Source organism: Raphanus sativus, chromosome 4 (genome assembly GCF_000801105.2).
Source record: "Raphanus sativus cultivar WK10039 chromosome 4, ASM80110v3, whole genome shotgun sequence".
In the NCBI taxonomy this organism is placed as follows: domain Eukaryota; kingdom Viridiplantae; phylum Streptophyta; class Magnoliopsida; order Brassicales; family Brassicaceae; genus Raphanus; species Raphanus sativus.
In genome coordinates, this window is record NC_079514.1 from 1056881 (window position 1) to 1067548 (window position 10668).

At 38.9% G+C, this 10668-nt stretch overlaps 2 protein-coding genes across 2 annotated transcripts; one reads left to right on the top strand and one right to left on the bottom strand.

The window, feature by feature from the left end:
• Nucleotides 1-66: 66 nt before the first annotated feature.
• LOC108848494 (NEP1-interacting protein 1) lies at nucleotides 67-1579 on the bottom strand. Its single transcript, XM_018621877.2, has 3 exons — nucleotides 1034-1579; nucleotides 679-857; nucleotides 67-600 (listed from the first exon to the last, which is right to left on the bottom strand). The coding sequence occupies exons 1-3, from the start codon at nucleotides 1188-1190 to the stop codon at nucleotides 226-228; spliced, it is 711 nt and encodes a 236-aa protein (XP_018477379.1). The 5' UTR covers nucleotides 1191-1579; the 3' UTR covers nucleotides 67-225.
• A 2689-nt stretch (nucleotides 1580-4268) lies between these two features.
• Nucleotides 4269-7566, top strand: LOC108848616 (phospholipase D delta-like). The gene is made up of 6 exons (XM_018622021.2): nucleotides 4269-5356; nucleotides 5435-5746; nucleotides 5811-6333; nucleotides 6406-6704; nucleotides 6800-7000; nucleotides 7105-7566. The coding sequence occupies exons 1-6, from the start codon at nucleotides 4400-4402 to the stop codon at nucleotides 7399-7401; spliced, it is 2589 nt and encodes an 862-aa protein (XP_018477523.1). The 5' UTR covers nucleotides 4269-4399; the 3' UTR covers nucleotides 7402-7566.
• The last annotated feature ends 3102 nt before the right edge of the window (nucleotides 7567-10668 follow it).

Below are 10668 nucleotides of genomic sequence, written 5' to 3' on the forward strand. Positions count from 1 at the left end.
CACACGTAGAATTCAATTTCTTTACTTCACGTCACAACTAAAGAATGTTGACAAAAAACTCAAAAGTTTGGTGAGGCCAACACAATCTATTAAATGAATTTGGTCAGAGTTTTTCTAAGTTTCAAAACTTATTTTCTTTTCCATTTTGTTTGTACATATAAAAAAAGACTAACACGGCCATATAGAAAAGAGACTGTGCAAAATGGTAAGAAAAGGAAGAGAGGTTTACAAATCACGTCTACACATTGGACAAGATCCGTGTCTGAGGAGCCAATTGTCTATACAAGGCAAGTGGAACATGTGATGACAATGTGGCAAGCTTCTCACGGTTTCACCGAGCTGAAAATCTTGAAGACAGACAGAACACGAGTCTTTGTTCCCAGAAGCATCTAAGCTGTTTCTCCCGGTGATTATGATTTTGGGTATTTTATCAACCGCATCTACTGTTAGCCCTTTTGAGCCACCGGTGTCGAAGATGCTCGAAAGATCATCGAAAGTTGCATCCGCAGCTCCCATCTGACTTTGAACCGCGCTTAGCATTGCTGGACCTATGCGTTCTCGTACAAGTCTACCGCTTATAAGACTAACAATGACATCAATCTACAGCCAAACATTAACAAGAATCAGTTTTGAAGCTTGAACATTAGAAAAGCAGAGTAGATTTCAAGAGGCTCTCACCAAGTAGAGGAGGCATCCGAAACGCGATTCATTAGATTTCCAGAGAAGAAGAGATGATTCGAAGACTTCGATGGAGAAAACAGCTCCTGAGATGGCTCCAACCGCTGCTCCACGTATGAAACCACTCTCTGTTTCTTGGCCTATTAAGGCTCCTGTGACTGCTCCAAGCAATGTGCCCACTGAAGAAGATCAAAAAAAGGAAACAACTTTCTTAGCTTTACGTGAACCCCAAGTTTGGCATAGTTTCAACAAAGACTTTAAGTGATCAGATTAAATTCGAAAGAACGACCAAGAAATGTTCATCAAACTTTTGAAAAAACAGAGTCAATAAACGCATAGGAAGCGAGAGGCGGACCTAGAGCGAAGAAGAAGGTCAAGATGGCCGAGAGAACTGTGCCTAGAACAGCTGAGACGAGGAAACGACATGCGTCTTTAATCCGTTCGACGAAGTTACCGAGATAGGGACACGGCGAGAGTGTGCATCCCACAGGTTGGGATCTATAAGATGCCATTTTTCTTCAAGAACGCCAAAAAAGATTAAGCCTTCCGAATATAACAGGAAGAGAACAGAGCAGTGGAGGGTTATTCAGTTGAGATATAATAATAAACAGAGCAGTGGAGTTTATTTAATAAAGATACAAAGAAAAAAAACAGAGTAATGGAGCTTATTCAATAGAAAGAGGAAGAAGAAAACAGAGTAATGGAGCTTATTCAATAGAGAGACAGAGACAAAACAGAGCAGTGAAACTTATTCAATAGAGAAAGAGAGAGAGAGTTTTGTAAGGAGATGGAAGAAATAGAGAAATGAATCTTTGCTTAGCTATTAAGAGAGAAGATCAGATGTGTGAGTGTGACCTACTTGCATTTAAAGATTTAGCCTTAGGTCGTCGCCTGCTTGAGATATTTTAACCTCAGGTAGGTGAAGTAAAAATCTAGGGGTTTGCCTGACATGATCGATCGATGTTGACAACACGACTATTGATCAATAATAACCGCCCACTGATTTAACACCTAAGCTCGGACCTAAAATCGGCACCAAAACCACGACCAGATAATATGAAACGGAACAAAGCCAAGAAGCACCGCTACACAGATGATGACAGCAACCGCTCGTTGATCTTTTAGTACATCACGAGTAAGTTGGGTCAAAGGTGGTTGTTAGCATTAATTCTACAATTCTTTCCGAGAATTGTATATATATATTCTTCTATAATTCTATTACAATATACTAATAAGAATGTGACATACTATTATGTAATATGTAACATTATACTGGAGGATATTTAGTGAATACTACTAGATCAGGGTAGGTTCATTTCCGATAACACAAGCAATGAAGAAACCATTAGATACGAAAAAACTTTAATTAGTATTTTTGCTACGTACAGTATGTGAATTGCAACCTATTTGGGAAATTTAGAAAATCTTATTTGATTCAGTCTTTCCTTTTATAGGAAGTTCCCTTGCATGGGTGTGGGTAAGACATGTTTTGTACGTGCGAAAGCCTATCTTAGGTATCTGAGTGCAGATTTTGTATACGTATTAACATGTTAAGATTTAGAAATTTGTACGTTTTTCCATGCACATTGCCATTTTTCTTTTGATGATTTGCTTACATTTGTACGAATTACGATATTGAGAATCATCAGCATATTACTAGGTACAACTAGACTCATATGCACACATATCCTATTTATCTTTCATATTGAATTATCTGTCAGGAGATGGGCATTTTTTTTTTTCGAAACTGAGATGGGCATATTTATTAGATTGTATTTATTTCTGATCTAAGTTATCAGATAAGGGTTGTCCCTTGCTACTAAACAAATGATTTCCAGTTTTCTTTTCTTTTTCAACATGTCTTATAAAATATCTACTCCAGGTTTTATTCATGACACAATAATGGTCTAGAAGCTGGTCCCCATGAGTATTGCAGTCATTATATATTCTTCTTTTTTTTTGCAGTGATTATAATTCATATCTAAGCAGATGCATGATACATGGTAGTGTTGCGTGTCATCATGTACATGTCTACAATTATTATTGGAATACTGAGGATGGGTTATGTCATGAAATTTCGCCGATTTGTTTTGCTAATATATCTTTGATCTTATCAGTTATACATCAAATAAATAAGGTTATGTTGTAAGAATTGGCTGATTTGTTTTTTTGTTTTTTTTCCTTTTGGGTTGAAAAGTGAAAGTAACAGATAAATTTCACCTATAAGACTATAAGCCTAACTAAATAAAGAGGAGATAAAAAAACAAAAATAAAGAGGAGATAAATGTGACTGGTAGGTTATCTACATGGTGACTCACGTCACGTTTTACCGGTGCGTCTTTGTAAGTTGTAACTTGTAAGTACGTGATCGATAATTTAACACCACTTGCTGTCTTTTATATCTACTCATTTATTCATTTGCATATGCAATATCGTCATCACTCATCATCATCAACTCCTCCATGAATCCTAAAATACAAATCTGGTTTTGTCCATAGTATAATCAAACAAGTGAGACGAAATGTGTAGAAAGTACAACATCACTTCCCTTTTCTCTCTTTCACGGGTCCATGCAAACTCGAAGAGGGTCCCGATCTAATTGGGCCTAAAATATTTATGGCCCATTAAACTAGAACCGAACTTTGATCTTTTATCTGACTCAGCCCATACTGCTCAGAAGCAAGCCCTGAGTACAGCCCAAGCGCAAGTTACTCACCAACACTTCCCGGTCATTAACCGTCACCCACTGGTCGGTATACACCACATGAGGGCGATTAAAAGACAAGACTGGAAAAGACGTCAGCAATGATGATAAAAGCAACTCTTGAAAGAGAGAGAAGAGATATTCTAAATTTTAGGCAACGTCAACCATTGGTTTTGAGACTCGTACTAGCTCACAAACCGTGCCACATGTTGAGAAAAAGGAAGAAACCATTTCAAAGTCATCTCCCGGTTTGCTTCATTGAGTAGATTTGAATCCAGAATACCTTGCTTCCATCAAGTATACATGATTGGCATGTGACCACTTTTTTTGAAGTTTTCAATCACTGGATTTTCCAATCTGCATTAAAAATCCCGGAATATCCAAAAACTTTATCCGCATTAAATATAAAACTTCATCCTATTCTACACTTGTTTTATTCGATTTATTTATTGTTTCATTCACCATTAGAGTTGTGTATTCTGGTTAATAATTGATATAGACTTTCAAGAATAGTTAATGGATACGGTGGATATGCATCTGAGATTCGCATTGCTGTATGTTTTGACTCAACTTTTTTCATTATCTGTCCAAACACAAAGGAAGACCCACTTTACATCATCATCCTCCTCACCTTAGAGAGTCAGAGTCCCCATCACTAAATTAAACAAATGTAGAAAAATCTTGGCACAAGTGAGTCTAAAACCAAAATCGTCATTAATTAAGCCCTCTCTTTACCAATCAAAAAACGTGTCCTCTCAGATCTACACGGAATCATACTGTCAGTGACCCAACAACTAAACCCATCACCCCTCTTGTGCCTCCCACGTGTCCCCTTCTTCTTCTTCCTTCTCTCTCAAATAATTTCACCTAACACTAATAAAATATCTTTCTCACTTATCGACTTTTTACTAAAAAATCAAAAAGACAAAACTTTTCAAAATCAGACAACAACAAACAACCGACGCTCAGTGTTCCGTTAGGGTTTTCGAGTTTGGCGTTAGCAGCCTCCTCCCAACCATGGCGGAGAAACCAACCGACGACGACATCATGCTTCTCCACGGCGACCTCGATCTCACAATCGTGGAAGCTCGGAACCTCCCGAACATGGACGCCTTCTCGAACCACCTCCGCCTCTGCTTCTCCGCCTGCGCCAGCCCCATCACAACCGACGAAGAAGACCGCAGAGCCAGAGACGGCCTCCCACCACCCCCACAACCTTCTTCAAACGCCCGCAGCCACCGCAAAGTCATCACCAGCGACCCTTACGTCACCGTCGTCGTCCCTCAAGCCACACTCGCCCGCACGCGCGTGCTTAAAAACTCCCAAGACCCCAAATGGAACGAGCGCTTCAGCATCTCCGTAGCTCACCCTCTCTCTCACCTAGAGTTCCAGGTCAAAGACGACGACGTCTTCGGCGCACAGATCATCGGAACCGCCAAAATCCCGGTTAAAGACATCGCTTCCGGTTCACCGGTAACCGGCTGGTTCCCCGTCCTCAACGCTTCGGGAAAACCCCCGAAGAAGGAGACCGCTCTGTACATCGACATGAAGTTCACACCTTTCGATCAGATCGGCACTTACCGAATCGGAGTCGCCGGAGATCCGGAGCGTAAAGGAGTGAAAGGAACTTACTTTCCCCTCAGAAAGGGGAGTCACGTGAGGCTTTACCAAGACGCTCACGTGACCGACGGGACGCTCCCGGAGATACGGTTGGATGATGGGAAGGTTTATCAGCACGGGAAGTGTTGGGAGGATATATGCTACGCTGTCTCCGAGGCTCACCATATGATTTACGTCGTCGGGTGGTCTGTTTTCCACAAGGTGAGGCTCGTTAGAGAGCCTACGAGGAAGTTGCCTAGAGGTGGGGACTTGACTCTTGGCGAGTTGCTAAAGTATAAATCCGAAGAAGGTGTTCGTGTTTTGCTTCTCGTGTGGGATGATAAAACCTCTCATGATAAGTTCGGAATCAGAACTGTGAGTGTTTTCTTTTTTTTTTTGCTTATTCGCTTTTAGAGTTTTAGTTACTAATTGTTATGTGTTATTATCATGTAGCCTGGTGTGATGGGGACACATGATGAAGAGACTAGGAAGTTTTTCAAGCATTCTTCTGTGATATGTGTGTTGTCTCCTCGGTACGCTAGTAGTAAGCTTGGCTTGTTCAAACAACAGGTTGTTGGCACTCTCTTCACGCACCATCAGAAGTGTGTTCTTGTAGACACTCAAGCCGCTGGTAACAATCGCAAAGTCACGGCCTTTATCGGAGGTATCGATCTTTGTGACGGTCGCTACGACACGCCTGAGCACAGAATATTACATGATCTCGACACCGTCTTCAAGGATGATTTCCACAATCCTACATTCCCAGTGAGTTTAGTTAGTTCTCAAGTCTAGAATCCTTACTTCCTTTACTTACTTACTCTACAATCAGGTTAATACCAAGGCTCCGAGACAACCTTGGCATGATCTGCACTGTAGGCTAGACGGTCCTGCGGCGTACGACGTTCTAATGAACTTTGAGCAGCGGTGGAGGAAAGCGACGCGGTGGAAGGAGTTCAGCTTGAGGTTAAAGGGGAAAACTCACTGGCAAGACGATGCTTTGATCAAGATAGGACGCATATCGTGGATAGTGAGTCCAGTGTTTAAGTATCTCAAGGATGGTACTAATATGGTTCCTGAGGATGATCCGGTTGTGTATGTTTCCGAAGAAGACGATCCTGAGAACTGGCATGTTCAGGTGTTCCGTTCTATTGACTCAGGATCCTTGAAAGGGTTTCCGTATTATGAAGACGAGGCTAAGCTGCAGAATCTGGAAAGTGCCAAGCGTCTTGTAGTGGATAAGAGTATACAGACAGCATACATACAGACAATCAGATCTGCTCAGCATTTCATATACATCGAGAATCAGTATTTCCTTGGTTCTTCTTATGCTTGGCCTAATTATAAAGATGCAGGTAACTAACTACTGTCTTGTTCTTTAGACTATTCACTTTTGTGATTATTAAACTCTCTTATTGAATGAGCAGGAGCTGATAATCTTATTCCTATGGAGTTGGCGCTAAAGATTGTTAGTAAAATCAGAGCTAAAGAAAGATTTGCTGTCTATGTGGTCGTACCATTGTGGCCTGAAGGTGATCCAAAGTCTGGACCTGTTCAAGAGATTCTATATTGGCAGAGCCAAACTATGCAGATGATGTATGATGTGATAGCAAGAGAACTGAAAGCGGTGGAGTCAGATGCTCACCCTCTCGATTACCTTAATTTTTACTGCCTTGGTAAACGAGAGCCGTTTCCAGATAATATGCCAGCCACCAATGGCAGTGCGGTATAATTATTTAAAGACTTTTAAGAACTGCTTCATGCATATATATAATATAGTTTCCTTATGATCTTTTCTTAACTGCATTTTTTTTTTTGCAGATATCGGATTCTTATAAGTTCCAGCGTTTCATGATTTATGTCCACGCAAAGGGGATGATAGTAGATGATGAGTATGTGCTAATGGGATCTGCTAACATCAACCAAAGATCTATGGCCGGCACGAAAGATACAGAGATAGCCATGGGTGCATATCAACCTCATCATACATGGACTAGCAAGGGAAAACACCCACGTGGCCAGGTTTGCCTTCCCTCCCTCCTATCATCATCATCATCATCATCATCTATACCATTTTTAGAATAACACTATTGATTAAGAGGTTTGGTGTTATCTTTATTCAACAGGTGTATGGATACAGGATGTCACTATGGGCAGAGCATTTAGGCAAAACAGGAGATGAGTTTGTGGAGCCTGGTGATCTTGAATGTGTCAGGAACGTTAACGAAATCGCTGAAGGGAACTGGAAGAAGTTCATAGATTCTGAATTCTCGGAGCTGCAAGGTCACTTGATTAAGTATCCATTGCAAGTAGACGCTGATGGTAAAGTGAGCTCGCTTCCAGATTATGACAGTTTCCCGGATGTTGGTGGTAAGATCATTGGAGCTCATTCCATGGCTCTCCCTGATACTCTGACCACTTAGTAATGTTGTGATGTTACCAAATGTTGTGTGAAGTTGTACATTGTAACTTTTGTTGTTTTATTTATTCTTTTATGATTTGTCAAACTTTATTTGTTTGGGGGTGCCAAAAGCAGAGAGTGTGGGACTATGGAGGCAAAATATTAATAAGGATATTTGTGATATGAATCTCCTACTATGATCCTAATCTTGAGATTGCTTTTGCATAATTGTTTGAGACAAAACGGTAGAGATACAAAGGTAAATCCTGAAACTAGTCCTGTGGATTTAAACTGAACCCAATTTTCGGTTTTGGTTTCAGTTCCAATTATTGAGTTCGGTTTTAGATTGAAGTGCTTTGAAAATACTTTATTCTTATTTGGTTTTCAGTTAGTTCGGTTTAAAAAATGTTTATTGGGTTTTCAGTTAGTTCGGTTTAAAAAATATAAGTGAATTATTGAAATTAACCAAAATTATCAAACCAAGTCAACCAAACTAACAGACAAATCTAAAGTACTAAAAATCTAATTGACTTGAATCAATTTTTTTTTTGCAGTTTATTTTGGTATTATTGTAGCCGAACTAACTGAGACTGAAAATATCCAATACAAATAAACTAGATAAACTGAAATCGCAGTGTTACTTAAAAACTATCAAACTCAAAAACAAAAACAAAAACAATGCAGCGAGATAAAAAACAAGCGTCATCAAATATCGAATATAAGTACATATATACGTGTTTACCTTTTTACTTGTAATAATAATAACACAAACCTCATTTTTAAACAAAAAAAAAATAGAGTAATTGCACCTGTTATACACACCAAAAAGATTATTGAGCAAATTTGCTCAAAACACACAAAAGAACTAGATACCATTGGTTGGGGGAAAAATGGTAGAGTTGGGAGGGAAAATTTTGGGGGGAATTTGGGTAGGGGATGCAAATATGAGAAAATCTGTGTGTATAGAGTACAAATATTCAAGATTATTTAGGAAACAGTATTCTACTGTGCTGGTACTGTTACTGATCGATGTATATACATAATTGCCCCTATATTCTTTATCTGCAAAGCTGTATGATGTAGCTATCAAGTACGGTATTTGCTATTACCAACAATAGTACACACACAGTTATTAACCATAAACAATCATCATAGCAGAATCATAAACAATTATAGAACCCCTACTCAAATACGAAGCTAACAGAGGAACCAAACTCTGTTTCTCCTTCTTAGACCGACCAGTCTTCTTATGCTTCCTCGTCGGTCTCGTAGCTTTCTCATCATTCAACACAATAACAGGCTTCAGTTCCTCCTCCTCCACCACCACCACAACCTCCGATCTCCGCCTCGATCTCCGGCAATTCCTCGGCGAGGCACTACCCAAAACACCATTCTGCCCTCCTCCTCCCTTCGTCTTGCATCGCCGCGTAGCGACAGCAGCCTCCGCGGCTTCCATCTCGAACCGATTCGCTAACCGGGTTCTCGATCTCCGGAGAGGGGAAGGAGACAAGAGGAGGATTTCGCGGAGCGTACCAGGGGAAGAGGACGGAGAAGTGGCGACGGGTAAAGAGGAGTATCGTTGCTGCTCTTCGGTGACGACAGGACCAAATGGAGAAACGGAATTGGAGAATTGGTTATGATTCTCCGAGCGAGATGCATGGAGGATCTAGGGTTCGAGCGGAGAGAGGGAGGTGTTGAAAGATCCATCTTTTTTATTTACCGGAGGAAAAAGGATTGATTTTTTTTTCTTGTACGCGAATCTGAAAGTTATTAATTGAGAAAGAATCTGAAAATTTATTTGAAGATTGTTCTCCTGCTTTTTCTTTTTTCTCCAGATAACCGTTTGATGAAGAGAAAGTAAAAGTCAACGCTTTGCAATATTTTGCAATATCAATCAACTTGTAAAATAGGATGACCACACGCGCCATCGTATTGGACAAAACGGCAACTCCAGTTGCCTAGGAAAAACATCAAACCTAATAAAAAAGTTTTCTTCCATGCGACCTAAATAACTTCCGTTTCTTGTATATTGAGCAAAATCACTCAAAAAAATAACACAAACCTCATTCATCAGGGTTTTTGCATACATAATTTAACCGTTTATTAGTGGTGATGTGGCAATGATGTGTCATATGAATCAGTTTAAAATATTTGCAATACAAAATGACATTGTTTCGTTAAGTATATATCAATTTTTTTTTTTTGAAACTTATATATCAAAATTTTAAATAGAAGGAAACTTGTAGTTGACGAAAATCGAGTAAACATTACAGAGATTTGTTGTTTATAAACATGTATAAAACAGATGATAAAAAACTTTGTTTTTAACCGTTACAAAGCTAAAAAAACTTTGTTTTGCCCAGAACCGTTTCGTGGTTTTCTATTTTTATATATGTATAGTCAACTGTTCTTTTAATGAGATTTGATCTTTCAGAAATTTTTTATTTTCTTACCATATATAAAAGACTTGATCTTGTCCAGACCATAGTATATCTATTCACCTTGTTGTCGTCTCTAAAACACACAATTTTCTGCAGTGATGGGTTCATTCAAGTCTGCTTTCATCCTCCTTTTAGTTCTTACTGGTAGTTTCAAATTTCTGTATTATGGGAAACTCAAAAGCTTCACTTCTAAACTTTAGACAGTTTTTATATTATTTATGATAGTAAACAATTAGATTCTATTATTTATCTTTATTACATCTTGTGCTGCAGTGGTGATATCCGTAACAGTTCAGATTGGTGAGGCGAAACGTATGTTACAAGAAGAAAAGTCTCTGGATCTTAAAGTTTCCAAGCTAGATAACCCACAAATGGTTGGATTTTGTAAGGAACCTTGCAAACCCTTATGTTTTGAATTCAGTTGTCATTGTGTATGCCCTGAGCCACCAAAACTATAAACTATGATCAACTAATCTGAATAAAAGATATTTGTTTTGACATTGCTTTTCAATTATTTAAAAAGATTATGACACTATTAAATTGCTTTATATGGAAAAATATGCAAATTATCATTATCCTACTCCAAAAATTTAAAACTAGTGCCTATATATGTGTTCGTCTATCTCTTTACAACCCTCTTTCTAGGCGTTAAAATTATAGATATTTGTAAGTACATATAACTTTACAAGATTTGTTGATGAGTTTCAAACTTACAACAAACACACATCCTCTAATACATGGATGCATGTTTAAACTCTCAATACACAAATGAAAAATAAAGACAAATCAAGACTTTAAAATAAAACGATCCATCTTGATCCAGAACAATAAACTCGTGTCTGGTCCCA